The sequence below is a fragment of the Protopterus annectens genome, chromosome 13.part0 (genome assembly GCF_019279795.1).
Source record: "Protopterus annectens isolate FY-2018-M chromosome 13.part0, PAN1.0, whole genome shotgun sequence".
NCBI classification, from domain to species: domain Eukaryota; kingdom Metazoa; phylum Chordata; order Ceratodontiformes; family Protopteridae; genus Protopterus; species Protopterus annectens.
In genome coordinates, this window is record NC_056747.1 from 1160590468 (window position 1) to 1160608168 (window position 17701).

At 38.3% G+C, this 17701-nt stretch overlaps 1 protein-coding gene across 1 annotated transcript in view; it reads right to left on the minus strand.

Annotated features, from left to right (window-relative positions):
* The window catches only part of TMEM101 (transmembrane protein 101), a 279084-nt gene that overhangs the window by 240368 nt on the left and 21015 nt on the right, over nt 1-17701 (minus strand). The window contains exon 2 of the mRNA XM_044055157.1: nt 11554-11734. Within this exon, the coding sequence (XP_043911092.1) occupies nt 11554-11734 (181 nt within the window). The remainder of the gene's footprint in view (nt 1-11553; nt 11735-17701) is intronic.

Here is a 17701-nt window from a genome sequence, read left to right on the forward strand (position 1 = left end):
GTGAGGTACATACCAAATGGGGCATTATACTCTACAATGGGTCTAATGAGGGATGAGTACAGTGGGACAATGACCTCCTTTTTTCTGGATGAAAAGCCCTTAGTGATGAGGTGTGCCACATAGAAGGATTTCCTGACTGTTGTGGTGATGTGGTTATCGAAAGTGAGACCACTGTCCACCTGTGTCTCTAAGTCTCTCATCACACTTTCGATGTTTAATGTACTGTCACCTATGTGGTAATTCATGGGTACATGTTTTTTTTCCAGAGTGGATAACTATACATTTCTTGGCTTTAAGCTTGAGCCCATGGCTCTGGCACCAGGCATCTGTTTCTGTAAGGCCCTTTTGTAGAATATCCACATCATTTGGGGATTCAATAATGGCTCCCAGTTTGCAGTCATCTGCAAACTTTGTTAGCCAGAGTCCTTGTACTTCAGAGAAGTAGATACCAAACAAGAGTGGTCTCATGACTGAACCCTGAGGTACTCCACTTGTCACGTGTCTGGAGCTGGATTTGGAGTTGGCTACTTTTACAGTCTGGGTTCTGTCAGTAAGCCAGATGGCAACCCATTGAGTGACGTAGGGATTTATGCCCAGCTTAGTAAGTGTATCTATGATTCCAGAGTGGGGGATGGTGTCGAAGGCTTTGGAGAGGTCCAGATAGGCTGTGTGGACTGCCTTACCCTCGTCCACAGCTCTGGAGACTGATTTGAAGAAGTCAATCAGATTCAGGAGACAAGATCGGCCCTTCACAAACCCAAACTGGGTGGGGTCCAGTGTTTGAAGGTTGCCAATGTCTTTGTTTATAAGTTCCATGATAATGTGTTCCATGCCCTTGCAGACCAGGCTTGTCAGACTGATGGGGCTTTAGTTCCGGGATCCAAGGTGGATCCCTCCTTGTGTCGTGGGATAACTGTAGCTGTGCGCCACTCAGTGGGCACGAAGCCTGAGGTGAGGCTATAATTAAACATAACACTTAGGTGAGGTGCCAGTTCATTTTGTAGTTCATGTAGTACACAGCCTGGGAGGTCATCTGGTCCCATGGATGTTGTATTCTTAGCTTTGAAGAGTGCGGTTTCTACCTGTGTGGCCGTGATTACCAGAATTTGGCAATCTTTTGGTACTGAGATGGGCCCTTTAGGGGGTGAGAGGGGGGTGAAGTTAGCACTAAATCGATCTGCCAGGATAGTGGCAATATCCTTGGGATCAGTATATCTGTACCTCCCTGGACTACATGAAAAGAGACATGGAAGAGCTCTTGGATCATGTGGCCCAGGCAGGTATGACCCTAACCCTGAGTAGCATCCTGCCTTCGCCCAGAATGATACCACATTATAAGGACAAAATGAATGACTTCAACAATTGGCTAAGCTTCTGGTGTCATTCAAAGGGGATCCAGTGTCTGTCTGCCTGGGAAGACATGATCGACAAACCATGATGCTTTGCCAGAGATGGTCTGCACCTGTCACCCCTGGGATTCAGGTTACTGGCTAAAGCTCTTGCCACCCCTCTAGTGCCTTTTTTAGGCAAGGTTCAAAATATAAAACCACCACCATAACAGATACAAGCATGCAAAATCTGAAGGTAATGCTACTCAATGCTAGAAGTCTAAACCTCAAAATGCACTCTCTCGAGGCACTCCTAAAAATGGAGAACATCGATATCTGTGCAGTAACTGAGACCTGGTTCAAGGCTCCAGAGAGCACCCCTGCAATACCAGGCTACAACTCTTACCACACTTTTCGGCTACAAAACCAAGACCGAAACACTAAAGGTGGAGGAGTGTCCATATTCAACAAGGATATTCACACCTCTAGGCTAGTTGCCCAACACAATGCTTCTGAAATTCTACAGGTGCAACTAACACTAGGTAAGACTGTAATCCAAACTGTAGCTTGCTACAGATCCCCCACCATGCCCCAAGATTCTCACTACACCTTTCTAAACATACTGGAAAATATTAAGATACAACCAAACACCCTAATACTGGGTGATTTCAACTACCCTGCCATTAACTGGGAAAACTACTCGGGTACCAACACCTTTTCCTATGGTTCTTGGAATTCATAAATTCCAGCACCCTGGATCAACTAATCCATTGTCCCACCAGGGGCTCCAATATCTTAGACCTGGTCATTACCAACATGGGAGATTAGATGATCCACACCAGTGGTCACCCCCTCATTGGTCAGGTCTGACCACAAGCTAATCACCTTTGACATCCACATGCCACCCCCACCCCCCAGTAAGGAAACCTCCTTAAAAAACTTCTCCAATGCCAACGTCATGCTACTGAAGTCGGAAGTGACAAACTTCATGACACCCATGCAGACGGGCTCCGAAAGTTCGACTGCAGCATCCTACACTAAGGCACTGTATGAGCACATCCACTCGTGCATGAATCGTGCCATCCCAGATAGAACCAAGACACTTTCCTCAAAAAAAATTAAAAAAAAAAAAGGAAGCCAATCTGGTGGTCCTCTGCCATAAACAAACTATACAACAGAAGGAAGAAACTGTTGCAGAAAAGAGGAAAATCCCAGGATGCAAAAACTCCCTTAACAGCCTCAGTAAGAAGCGGAGATCCCTCATAAAATCCTCAAAAGCTAGTTACGAAAATAAAATTGCCAAATATTCCAAAGACAACCACAATTCATTCTATAGTTATGTCAAGAATCTAAATGGCAATGCTCAGATCTGCTCCGAGCTACAACAGAATGGCATTAAATATACTGATCCCAAGGATATTGTCAATATCCTGGCAGATCAATTTAGTGCCAACTTCACCCCCCTCACCCCCTAAAGTGCCCATCTCAATACCAAAAGATTAAACTCAGAAAAAACAAACAAACTGCAACAAAATGAAGTAGGAAAAAGGACCACACCGGATACTCAAAACAGTTCCAATTAGCGCTTTCGTTTACTAAAATGAGCAAACTTCTTCAGACCTTTACTGGAACTGTTTTGAGTATCCGGTGTGGTCCTTTTTCATCCTTCATTTTGATACCAAAAGATTGCCAAATTCCGGTAATCACAGCCACACAGGTAGAAATCACACTCTCCAAAGCTAAGAATAAGAGTTCAGGAACTACAATCGGAACAATCAGAAGTGGTAGTTGAGAAGGAAGATGGGGCAAGTGTTGGGCCCCAGAATTGTTGGTTGAATAAGGAAGGAATAGTTTGTAAAATGAATGGTTATAACATATATAATTATAGTACCTTGGAAGTTAATGAAGTTTTTGTTTTTTTTTCGCTTTTTATGAAAGGCTTGAAATTTGTACCTAATAAAAAAGCGGATATTAGTAAGGTTTTGATTGATTTAAAATTGTTTAGAAAAATTTTGAGCTTATGTACCAGGAACATGAGGGTAACCAATTGGGAATTGGTGTTAATGGCTTAAGGAAAAGAAGTATTTATAATCCCCCGATCAACCAACAGTTAAAAAATTTTGAAACTTTTATGGAGAAAAAAATTAGAAATGAACTATTAAATAGAAGGGTAGCCCCTAACCTCACAAAAGATGAAAATAAGCTATTGCAGCAACTTATGGGTGATAAGAACATTAGGATTTCAAAACCAGATAAGGGTGGGGGTATGGTCATGATGGACCAGATAAATTATGAATCAAAAATGTTGGAATTATTGGAGAATGAAGATAGATATTGTAGGTGCTCTCTGAATGAGATAAACATAGGGAACCAAAAAGTAGGGGTGGTGCTTAATGACCTGCTCCTGGAGGGCTCCATTGATGTTAGTACTTTCAGATATTTGTCAGTGGATAGACCAAAAGTACCTGTGATATTTGGAGTGGCGAAAGTCCATAAAAATGTTTTGAATCCACCCATGAGACCGATAGTGGCCTCTGAAGGGTCAGTTACAGCCCCAATTGCAAAATGGTTAGATGTTAAGCTTAAAGAGATCTTGAAAGAAGGACCAGGTATTGTTAAGGATTCCTGGGACCTCTTAAGGAACTTGAAAGAGGAGCTATTTGATGAAAATATAATTTTTATAACCTTAGATATAATAGATTTATTTTCATCTATACCACATAAAGAAGGTATGGAATTATTCGAGGAAGCCTTGATTGAATATGGAAAATTTTCTCAAAATGATTTTCGGTTGATTCTTACATTGATGGATTTAGTTTTAGCCAATACTTTTATACATTATGAAGGTGAGTTTTTCAGACAGATCCAGGGAGTTGCTATGGGTGCACGATGTGCACCCACTTATGCTAATATTATCCTGAATGTATGGGAGCAGAAGTTCGTCCTTAATTCCAGGTTTAAAAAGTGTTGGAAATTATATAAGCGCTACCTGGACAATATATGTCTGTTATGGACTGGATCTGAGACAGACTTCACAGCCTTCTTTGATTATTTATCTAGTACCACCAGTTTCCTTTCCTTTACTTTTAATAAGAATAAAGAATGTTTACAATATCTTGACATTTATGTAGGGAAGGAGGATGGGCAGTTCTTTTCAAAGGTTTTTAGAAAAGATAATTATTCTAATTCTTATTTAGCTTATACTAGTGCCCATCCACACCATCACAAAAAAGGAATAATAAAGGGGCAGTATGTGAGGGGTAGCAGAATGTCTTCTAGAAATAAAGACTTTAAAGAAGAATGTGGGAAATTACATGTTATGTTTTTAGAGAGAGGCTACCCCGAGGCCCTAATAATGGAAGTGGAAAATGAGGTGGTGTGTGGTAGACAACAAAAATACCACCCAATTTTAGGGATGGATGAACAAATGAAGGAAATGAGACAAGTAGAAGAATTTGATGGTTCAAATAATTTTGTGATGGACTATAATGGTGAAGCAAAATATATTTTTAACCTAATTAAAATAGAATGGCAGAAGTTTGGGGAGTTGTCTGATCTGAATTGCCTTTTTGAAAATCCATTGAAATGTACTTATAGGAAGGGTAAGAATCTGAAAAATTGTTTTGAGACAAAGGGCAGGGGGAAATTAGTAAAAGGGCAGAATTGGAACATTTAAATGTGGAAGCTGCCCACAATGCCCCTATATATATGCCCGTGATGCAGTCCATATCCAGAGTAGGGACATACTGGTTAGGAGTACTGAGTATGCAAATTGCCATACAAGTGGTATTATTTATTTAGCATTTGTAAAAAATGTCAAGCTTTTTATGTGGGCAAATCGAGCGTAAATTGAAAAATCGGATTTATGAGCATTATTATGACATTAAAAGAGGTTGTACTAATAATGCCCTGTTTCGACACAAAATGAAATGTTTGGAAGCAGAATTTTATTTCTATGTTTTAGAAGTGGTTAAGAAGGACATTCGGGGTGGGCCCTGGGAAGATACCATCGAATATAAAGAATTGCTATGGCAACTTCAGTTGGAATCGTACAATCAACCAGGCCTCAACAATATAGTTTCCCTTGCCCCAGTATTGAAACTGAGGGCAGCTAAGCCGTGAGTTGAATGTCCTTCTTAAATTAAATGACAAGCCTATGAAAGAGCTTTTAGTTGATTTTTTGCCTATATGGTATTGTTTATCTGACCTTCTTTATTTTGTAGTGATAATATTTAACAAAGTATGATTTACTTATCTTAATAAGAAACATAATTAGAGGTAAGCAGCTTATGAGGAATCTAGCTAGATTGATTTAATTATTTAAACTTTCAGAATGTCAGTTAGTTGGTTGTGCAATAGTTCTAAATGAACACTAGAGGGGGTATGAGGTTAACTAAATTTAGCAAGATGAAGGCAGCTTCTTAACATTTTTTAACAATTTTTAACATCTTTTAATATTTTTTAATATGTTCTTTTTAATAATTATTATTGTTGTTTATTGTGAAGTGGTTTATTAAATTTGAATAGTATAATAAGTAGAGTGATTTAATATAAATAGATTTATTTGCACTTGCTGTTATAGAAATAAGGAGTTTTTAACATTTGTTATGTTGTAAGGCTAGTAAGCTTGAATTTGAATGGAATGATTTAGGTGTGACTAATTAATTGCTTAAACTAATTGAATGTGTATTTAAATGGAATGATGTTTTGGATGAGTTGTAGTGCATCTGAAGAAGTGTCCTAAACGAAAACGCAGGTGTGGAGACATAGCGTTTGTGCTTTCAACAGTTTTGGATTTTGTGTGCTGAACAGCTTTTGGATCTACTTTCTGTGTTCCAGCCGGAACAGTGGCAATAAAATCTATATATTTTTTTCAGCAAGGTTTGTGTTGCCTTTCTCCTCTGGTGCTTGTGGACTTAGTGAGTATTTGTTTGGTGCTAGCCTCCTTTTGACTGTCTGTGTGGTTTCGTTATGGAGGTGGAGGAGGGCTCAACAGCACCCATCAAAGGTGCTTCTAGGCTGGATACAGATGCCAAATTGGATAAGCTTTCGGTTCAGCTAACCCAGCTTCTTGAACTTATGGCGAGAGACAACAGTGTCATACAGAGTTCACCCTCGGCGTTTCCGCCAAACCAGGAAGCTCTCCCAAGGAGGGAGAGGCGTCGTTGTAGGCAGCGGACCAACAGCCAGTCGGAGGGTGAAGGAATTTCTGGTGAGAGACCTGTTTTTGTGTCCGGAACATTGGATATAAATGACTTTGGTAAAGGAGTACCTTCTTGCTTTAGGTCTTTGTAAAATGAAGACCAGAATCTAGCGCCTAACCAGCGAACGGATGCCTTAAACGGAGCGAGACCAAAGCAGAACTTTCAAGGTGATAGAGCGTTTAGTGAAGTGGTATCGAATAGTAAACAACCAGGTACTGCCCAAAAAGACATTTATAACATGCAGATGGACTTTAATTCTGTTCTAAAAGCACAGTATTGTTTTAATGTAAAAAAACTGCCTAATAATAAAGATGCTGAATTTAATTGTACTTTTAAACAAAATATGGATAACTTTGATGAAATGTTGTTTAAATTTAAAAATTTGGAACTAGAGAATGCTTACCTTAAAGAGTGTATAAGTTTAAATATAGTCCCTAAGGGGTTAAGGATATGCAAGTACCCCAATAAGGTGAAAGCAGGGTCTGATTTCCATCATGAATTGTTGAATATTTTCAATAATTGTGGCCTTGATATTTTAAAAGCTATAGTAAAGGAGAATTCAAGGGAGATGGAGGGGCTTAACTTAAAGCTGGATGTATTGAATAAAGCTATTGTTAATGACCTCCTTTTTTCTATGGATGAAAACCAGAAGAAATATCAGTTAATGTTGAAAAATAGAGAGAGAAGTCTAGCCAATGTCTTTGAAAGAAAATGTAAAAAGTTAGGGAGGGATATAGAGGAATACAAACATAAAATAAATTATCCCAACCCAAGAGGTGCTCATAATTATAGTAATAATAATAATAAAAAATCTAATTTTTTTTCCAACCAGGAGCTTGTGTTTGATGAAATGGAACAAGGGCAGGATAATTTAGTATTAGGTGATGAACAGGAGTTTCCAGTTCTAAGAAGGTCTGAGCGAATCAGGAACTACCATCAAAGGAATTTCCAAAAAAACTTTCAGGGGGGGGGGGGCAAATCAGCGTACCCAGTTCAGGAACTACAATCGGAACAATCAGAAGTGGTAGTTGAGAAGGAAGATGGGGCAAGTGTTGGGCCCCAGAATTGTTGGTTGAATAAGGAAGGAATAGTTTGTAAAATGAATGGTTATAACATATATAATTATAGTACCTTGGAAGTTAATGAAGTTTTTGTTTTTTTTTCGCTTTTTATGAAAGGCTTGAAATTTGTACCTAATAAAAAAGCGGATATTAGTAAGGTTTTGATTGATTTAAAATTGTTCATCCGGAAGAAAAATTTTGAGCTTATGTACCAGGAACATGAGGGTAACCAATTGGGAATTGATGTTAATGGCTTAAGGAAAAGAAGTATTTATAATCCCCCGATCAACCAACAGTTAAAAAATTTTGAAACTTTTATGGAGAAAAAAATTAGAAATGAACTATCAAATAGAAGGGTAGCCCCTAACCTCACAAAAGATGAAAATAAGCTATTGCAGCAACTTATGGGTGATAAGAACATTAGGATTTCAAAACCAGATAAGGGTGGGGGTATGGTCATGATGGACCAGATATATTATGAATCAAAAATGTTGGAATTATTGGAGAATGAAGATAGATATTGTAGGTGCTCTCTGAATGAGATAAACATAGGGAACCAAAAAGTAGGGGTGGTGCTTAATGACCTGCTCCTGGAGGGCTCCATTGATGTTAGTACTTTCAGATATTTGTCAGTGGATAGACCAAAAGTACCTGTGATATTTGGAGTGGCGAAAGTCCATAAAAATGTTTTGAATCCACCCATGAGACCGATAGTGGCCTCTGAAGGGTCAGTTACAGCCCCAATTGCAAAATGGTTAGATGTTAAGCTTAAAGAGATCTTGAAAGAAGGACCAGGTATTGTTAAGGATTCCTGGGACCTCTTAAGGAACTTGAAAGAAGAGCTATTTGATGAAAATATAATTTTTATAACCTTAGATATAATAGATTTATTTTCATCTATACCACATAAAGAAGGTATGGAATTATTCGAGGAAGCCTTGATTGAATATGGAAAATTTTCTCAAAATGATTTTCGGTTGATTCTTACATTGATGGATTTAGTTTTAGCCAATACTTTTATACATTATGAAGGTGAGTTTTTCAGACAGATCCAGGGAGTTGCTATGGGTGCACGATGTGCACCCAATTATGCTAATATTATCCTGAATGTATGGGAGCAGAAGTTCGTCCTTAATTCCAGGTTTAAAAAGTGCTGGAAATTATATAAGCGCTACCTGGACAATATATGTCTGTTATGGACTGGATCTGAGACAGACTTCACAGCCTTCTTTGATTATTTATCTAGTACCACCAGTTTCCTTTCCTTTACTTTTAATAAGAATAAAGAATGTTTACAATATCTTGACATTTATGTAGGGAAGGAGGATGGGCAGTTCTTTTCAAAGGTTTTTAGAAAAGATAATTATTCTAATTCTTATTTAGCTTATACTAGTGCCCATCCACACCATCACAAAAAAGGAATAATAAAGGGGCAGTATGTGAGGGGTAGCAGAATGTCTTCTAGAAATAAAGACTTTAAAGAAGAATGTGGGAAATTACATGTTATGTTTTTAGAGAGAAGCTACCCGAGGCCCTAATAATGGAAGTGGAAAATGAGGTGGTGTGTGGTAGACAACAAAAATACCACCCAATTTTAGGGATGGATGAACAAATGAAGGAAATGAGACAAGTAGAAGAATTTGATGGTTCAAATAATTTTGTGATGGACTATAATGGTGAAGCAAAATATATTTTTAACCTAATTAAAATAGAATGGCAGAAGTTTGGGGAGTTGTCTGATCTGAATTGCCTTTTTGAAAATCCATTGAAATGTACTTATAGGAAGGGTAAGAATCTGAAAAATTGTTTTGAGACAAAGGGCAGGGGGAAAATTAGTAAAAAGGGCAGAATTGGAACATTTAAATGTGGAAGCTGCCCACAATGCCCCTATATATATGCCCGTGATGCAGTCCATATCCAGAGTAGGGACATACTGAGTATGCAAATTGCCATACAAGTGGTATTATTTATTTGAGCATTTGTAAAAAATGTCAAGCTTTTTATGTGGGTAAATCCGAACGTAAATTGAAAAATCGGATTTATGAGCATTATTATGACATTAAAAGAGGTTGTACTAATAATGCCCTGTTTCGACACAAAATGAAATGTTTGGAAGCAGAGTTTTATTTCTATGTTTTAGAAGTGGTTAAGAAGGACATTCGGGGTGGGCCCTGGGAAGATACCATCGAATATAAAGAATTGCTATGGCAACTTCAGTTGGAATCGTACAATCAACCAGGCCTCAACAATATAGTTTCCCTTGCCCCAGTATTGAAACTGAGGGCAGCTAAGCCGTGAGTTGAATGTCCTTCTTAAATTAAATGACAAGCCTATGAAAGAGCTTTTAGTTGATTTTTTGCCTATATGGTTATTGTTTATCTGACCTTCTTTATTTTGTAGTGATAATATTTAACAAAGTATGATTTACTTATCTTAATAAGAAACATAATTAGAGGTAAGCAGCTTATGAGGAATCTAGCTAGATTGATTTAATTATTTAAACTTTCAGAATGTCAAAGTTAGTTGGTTGTGCAATAGTTCTAAATGAACACTAGAGGGGGTATGAGGTTAACTAAATTTAGCAAGATGAAGGCAGCTTCTTAACATTTTTTAACAATTTTTAACATCTTTTAATATTTTTTAATATGTTCTTTTTAATAATTATTATTGTTGTTTATTGTGAAGTGGTTTATTAAATTTGAATAGTATAATAAGTAGAGTGATTTAATATAAATAGATTAATTTGCACTTATCCCTGTGGTCGCGTGGGTTTCCTCCTCCGTGGTGCTTTCCTCCCATCATCCAAAAGACATGCTCAGGTGGATTGGACACTCTAAATTGTGGTGTGTGGTGTGTGTGTGTGCCTTCTGTGGAAGGTGGGTGGCTGGCCGGGCTGGCAACCGTCAGAAAAAAACACCACATTCAAATGGCGGGCGGACAAGGTGATCCGGCTGACCGACCCTAAAAAAAAAAAAAAAGAAGAAGATTAATTTGCACTTGCTGTTATAGAAATAAGGAGTTTTTAACATTTGTTATGTTGTACGGCTAGTAAGCTTGAATTTGAATGGAATGATTTAGGTGTGACTAATTAATTGCTTAAACTAATTGAATGTGTATTTAAATGGAATGATGTTTTGGATGAGTTGTAGTGCATCTGACGAAGTGTCCTAAACGAAAACGCAGGTGTGGAGACATAGCGTTTGTGCTTTCAACAGTTTTGGATTTTCTGTGCTGAACAGCTTTTGGATCTACTTTCTGTGTTCCAGCCGGAACAGTGGCAATAAAATCTATATATTTTTTTCAGCAAGGTTTGTGTTGCCTTTCTCCTCTGGTGCTTGTGGACTTAGTAGATAAAATTATCCAGTCGGACATTCCCAGTAAACAAATATCAATCACTCAATAAATACATTTCTTTGTAAACATGATTCTTTCAAAACATTGAGATTCTGTTTGGAATTTTTCAACAAAAACAAGTCAAGTTTCATATAAAAAATGTGGGCTAAAGGAAATTTATTGAATTAAATTTAAAATCAGAAGCATCGCACCCAGCTATAACACTCAACATTGGTATAAGCCTAAGCTGTTCCTTTTTCAAAATATAACATTTATTACAATAGTAAAATGTATGTCATTTGACACCAGTCCATTTCTACTCCACTACATGAATTAAATGTAAGGAAGCTTTAAAGCACAGGTTCAGGGCAATTAAAACAGCAAGTGTCAAAAAAGACTACTTATTGCTAAACATCTGCTCAGCCAGCACTGTTAATAAATGCCACGCTGCAAATGTACAGCTGTTAAACAATACAATAACATAATGCATTGTAACTTTAGCTCTGATCTAATTTTGAATCATGCAGCCAAGTCAGACTCATGGTTCAGCTCTGGTTTACATCTTAGTGAAAAATGTTTTTCTTACTCCTCTACAGTATGAAACATAAAACAAAATTATGATCCTACCTTTAGCCAATCACCATAGCGCACATAACCTCCAATGTAGGCAGCATAGGTACTGACTGTTAACTGGAAAGCAGCTCCCAAGGCAAACCACCTACGCTTTACTCCAAAGGACATGAAACTGGCACAAAGCACTGCAATACCCATATCAAAATACAGGTATGGGATCGGGATGTCAGGTTTTCTGAAAAAACAAGGTCAAATTTGTGAGCAGAGATTCCATCCAGAGACAAATCCACTGCAAACAGATGAACATTTGCCAATAAATTAAGAGTTAGCCTTCTCAGACCTGACAGATGAACATGCACTCAACTGTAATTACTTTGAGTCAGCTGTGGCAAAAAAACATCAATGACTCAGTTTTCTGGTAGTCTGGTGCACAGGTTTACAACTACGTGGTGTTAGACCTAAGCCTTGCTACAGTTCTGGGTTTGATTCCCACCGTCACCATGACTGTGGGAAAGTCACTTAGCCAGACATTACCAGCCAGCCAATACCAGGCTGTGCAGCTTTTCCTGAATGATTTACTCTATACAGCCTACAAAGGGACTAGTTCAATTACACAATAGAAAATACACAAAATGACCGTTTAATTGGACAGTTCTGAGCAAAAAATATCAAACCTGTCTGGACTACAGACCAAGTGACCTCAGTCCCTCACAGCATGCACTGAACTTAAAGTTGGTTATTTTAAATATGAGTATTGGGACTGTGATTTTAAATATGAGTATTGGGACTGTGATATGAACAACCTTATTAGAGCCCCTCATCAAATAAAGCTTGTTCCCCCCTCCCTTTTATGCCAGTGGTGAATTCACTATGTCACTCTGAGTAACTGAACTATACTAGTGTATGTGAAAATCTGGTCTTTGTGCTTAAACTTCAATAAAGTTCTTCCTATCTATTAACAACATCCTCTGATGGTACAAACCCAGTAAGAACCATAATCCAAAACTAGACCCCATGCTGATGAACCTCCAGCGTATTTGCAAAAGAAACAGCACCAGAATTACCAGTTCTAAAGACTTAAACCTTGCCTGTGATATAAACAGGACCTGTTGTAAAGACAGTTATGTATCCCAGAGACTACACCTTCTCTGGAACAGACTCGCCATCCATGTGAAGCAGAGTTCCTCCCTAACCCAATTCAAGTGCAACTTGGGCAGCTGGATGGGGAACAGGAAATTCATCTCTTGTTTGGCACCTACATCCCAAATGGACATAAGCAGCCTGTAAATGGGTCATCTCCCAGGCCCCTGCTTGTAAATGTTTCACCTCCCAAGCCCCTGCTTGCACTTATCAAGAGTACAAGTTACATTTGGGATGCATGGCTAGGCTTAAAAAGGCCCTTGTGGTCGTTAGCCTAGAAAATGCTATGAACCTATAAATACTCCAAACGTGCAAAAATCCCAAAAGAAAAAATATGGAGATATGGTGCCATTTTCATCTTTAGGCTGTAGAGGAAACCCTAACAAATTTTAAAACACTGATCAGGTTGGGCTTCCTGCACAAGAGGATAAGCTAGATAATTACCTGTTCTAACATCCATTAACGAAGAGCTGACTTGATTTATCCCAAGTTATAACTTGCTTATTTCTGGTTTTTGGCTAAGAGCTACTGCACTACATCTAACAAGCATTTGTTGTGCACCCAAATATCAGATGTTAACATTCAACATACAATTGTCTTTTGTTCTGATGTACTTTTCCCCACCACTAAGTGTAAAATAAACTTTTTTTTTGATGTAGCTTTAAACCTAACTTAAAAGAAAGTTGGAAACCTTAGATGAAATTTTAGTTTGAAGAAGGCGCATATTCTTTAATGCCGGACACTCTTCATCATATACAACTTTGAATGCCACACAGACACAGACACTGTCTCTCTCTCAATTGCCTAAAGCTCACTGAATACAGATTAAGAATTTTTAGTTTGTTTGTTTGCGTCTTTCGGCTATTCCTGGTTAGGGGTCGCCACAGCGGAACTCCAGTCCGCTAATGATTGGTAGTTGGTTTTTACGTGCCGAGTTACCAGCCCTGATGCACAACCTTCAACGAAGGTACACCCATTCATGCATGTCTCCACGCAGAAGACGCTCTAGCTGAAAATCGAACCGGACAGCGTCTTACTGTGAGGCGACAACACTACCGCAGCACCACCACCGCAGGTCTTATCAAGAATGTTTAGTCTAGCAGTAAATTCTAATAGGCTATAATTCTTTTAGTGAATTTTCTTTGCACATTTTCCAAAGACAACAGGTCACACTTGTTGTAAGAAAAAACAGAATATAACACTGGTCTGACATGAGTGGCAAACTGTTTTACTGGGGTGGTGTATGCATGCATGGTAAAAATTCTTAAAAATGAGCCCTACAATACTCATTGCTTTACTTTATCAGCTGACTGAGTTTGTTCTTTAAACCTGAAGCTGTTACAGATTAAAATCCCAAAATCTTCATACTCTTTCAGCACTGTGATATGTAAACTGCATATACAAGATTTTCATCTTAGATGCGATTTTCCAAAGAACATAACTCCACATGTATCAGAATTAACGTTTAATCTATTGTCCCCCAGGTGAATATTGTAGGCAAGTAATTGTTAAAATTGTTGAATTCTTTACTGCTAGTGATTAGGACATCCGTTATGGATGTCATCTGCACACTTTATCAACAAGTATGACAGACAGGGGAACTAATTAATTTAAAATTGGATCAAAAAATGAAAACACTTATCTTTCTTGCTCTATGTAAGAGAGGACTCTGGCTAAGTTTGCAGATGACTGCAATCTAGGGGCAGTCACTGAATCCCCAAATGACTTAGCAGTCCTGCAGGAAGGTTTGTCCCAAATAAGTAACTGGTGTCAAAGTCATGGACTGAAACCGGATGCCAAAAAATGCATTATTGTGTCCTCTGGGAAGTCATCTACCACAGGGAGCTACCACGTTAACAATACACCTCTAAGAGTTGACCTGGTTGTTTGGGACCTGGGAACTTATGTGAACAGTGACCTAACGTTTGACCAACACATCTCCATTGCTGTAAGAAAATCCTTCTACACTGCACAGCTTATAAACAAAGGGATTGTGCCTGTATCTAGGGATGTCAGTGTCCCCCATTTACCTAGCTCTCATTTGGCCAGTCACTGAATATAATGCCCCCTTTAGCATGCATCTGTCCAGATATATATGACAACAGGAACACCCACAGAAATACAAAACTAAAAGGATAGAAGACCTAAACAGCATGTCCTACAGGGACTAACTCAAAGCCCTGTCACTATACTCAGGTCACCACTTAACAGTCTATAGAATACTGTGTCTAGCATACAAGTCATCCCCTGACCCAATAGTGATGAGGTTACTAGCCATCAGCAAGTCCAACTGCATCAGAAATACTCGGACTAGGGATCTAAACCTCTTCAGCAACATCAAAAAAACAGTTTGGAAGGACAGATTTATCTCGCACAGGATACCGCTGCTCTGGAACTAACTCCCCATCCAAATAAAACAAAGGTCATCCCTGTCCAAATTCACATGCAACTTAGATCTATGTATGGGAGACAGAACATTTACTCCAGGACTGCTCCCTGTACTACTAATGGATAGAGGCAGCTCATAAATGCTTTATTCTATGCATGAGTCCCCTAAATTTATCTATAGTATGATCCCAGTTATTCTAATTAGGGGTGATATACAAGTTATTGACTATGGGATGGGTAAGGCCAATCTATAACCAAATGGGATAGGTTATTTTGAGCGCAAAAAGGAACACTGGCTAGCCTAGGCTTAAAATGGCCTGGAAGGGCAGCTAGCCTATGAACCCATAATGAAAAATTATATGAAAATAAAACAGGCCAAAAACTGATGTGTTTAGCTAACTGGCTTATCAGTACCAGCCTTCCTCTTGTTCCCACAGTCATGAAAGGAAATTAGATACACTGTACTCTAGATGTATATATGTGCATGACTGTCGGCATCCCAATCAGTACTAGTGTCTGCCTTAAACCCTGTTGGCTGCCAGGACAGGCTTCAGATTACTTTCAAGTTTGAAGATAATAAAACAGATATCACAGAAGGAGTGAATGTATTTCTAAGCCATCTGTTACTGAAAGCACACTCAAGGCTTGCTGACCTAGTATCTAGAAGGCCGTAACTGAAATCAGTCAGCTTAGATTTCTTAAGGCTGCAAATGTCTTAGATGTGACTGTCCTACTACCTAAAGATCTGCTTAAAAAAACAAATTTCTACACGATATAACAGTAGCAGTACAAGGTTTCTCAGAAAACTAAAATGATCTATAGAGAAACTGCAGAAAAAGAATAGGTGAGAAAGAGCCAGATCATATTTTCCTCCTATGTAACACTTTTGGAGTTAAGATTAGATTAAAGGGAAAGAAAAGTAATTTGCAATGAGGAAAAAATGAAATCTGAGTGGAACTGACCTGCAAGAAAAACATCAAGTTCTGGCAGCACCATTTGATGACGGTATTGACACAGTGAATGTGGAGCAAATAATTGTGTGCTAATCTAAAATGTTTAGCCTCACCTTTGCAAAAATGTTTCAATGCAGACAAACGCTTACAAAGTTTAAAGTATATACATTATATGGAGAGACTGATGATGTGCCAATTTTTTTCTAGAATCCTCTCTGTGAGCTATACTACATAAGCGTCCTTGAACTCCCTGTGATGACATACAGTCCAGATTATTTGCCTATGACAATGAAAGCTAGGGCCCTACTACCTTATCTGTGAAACAGCACCTCTTAGCCACTCAGCAGTGCCTCCCTTTCATTGCCAACCATGTTCCTTCTTAAACTCTCTACTATGCCAAAAGAAGGTGTCAGTCTAACATCCCAGAGTGTCCCAGTTATCCCATATGCAGCTACCCTCTGCTACCCCATTACCTTTTCCTGTCTTCATGCCCTCTTGAAACTTTCAGCCAATTCTGTTTTCTAGGATTCCTTCGGCAACTCACTTAGGTCCCCAAAATTCGGGTTGACTCCAACACAGAGGATTAAGACTATGAACTAGTTCCTATATTCTGAGGTTTAATTCCCTCAGATTCCAACTGCCTACTATGCGACTTGACTTTGAGCAAACTCAGCTAGACAATGCTGCTGGGCTGAGTTTGAAAATGTTCTGTGTGAATGAAGGTTCTATTCCAGTTAAGAAATACAAATAAATAGTATAATTAACCCAAAGTCTTAGGTTAAGTTAGAAAATATTCAGACCTCCTGTTCAGTGAAAATAAATTCAAATTGTGTGCATGTCTCAGGTACATAAACGAATACTCCGGATACTCTCAGACTGCTTTCAACAAATATGTGTTATACCAACTTTAAAGATAATCATGAAGCTGATCTCAGCTGTTTGTTCTACTCATAATTGCAGGTTCAGCCAGGATGGCATTATCTTGCCTGGAATCAATTACTGCAGTCTTAAGAATCAATCGTTTATCCATCTTCATTAAAACAAATCATTATAATACTCATTTTTCAGAAACACTACACAAATCTTCTATTCACCAACAATGTGACGGAAATGAGGCTGAGCGAGAGGGTGACAGATCAAGTCCTTAAAAAGGTGAATGAATCAAGGGGTTTGGTTATCTGAACCTGATGAAGTAATTTGTATTTGGTCCAACTGTGTTTTAGTCTATTTGGTTGTAATCTTTGTCAAGTGGAGTAGTGGAAGTAAAGGCAGGGTTGTAAATTGCTGAACTCAATTGTGGAAGTCAGTGCATGATAGAGTTAGAGGGGTGTTTAGACCAGTTTACCTCAGTTTACCTCTTTCCAGAATCTTTTAGGTTTGGCTAAAATGAGACTTGTTTGTTTTGGTAGTCGTCATTTTTGTGTCTGTGAATGAATTGTTTGGCTTGCTTGCATAGTGAGGTATATTTGGTTCGAAAGACAGGAACTGAGTAATTTATGTAATATCAGACTCAAAGACAGTTATTACAAAGAAAGAAAACACGTAATGTATGATGGTGTATAAATGGAAAAAATTTTAATTTGTTTTATTTTTTTCTATTAAACGCTTGCATTGCCTAGGTCTTTTAAGTGATATTTCAATGAAAGCATTAAAAACATAACTTTAATACTAGAGAAAGCAGTACCTTCTTTTACATGTAGAGCTAACTTATTCCATAGGCT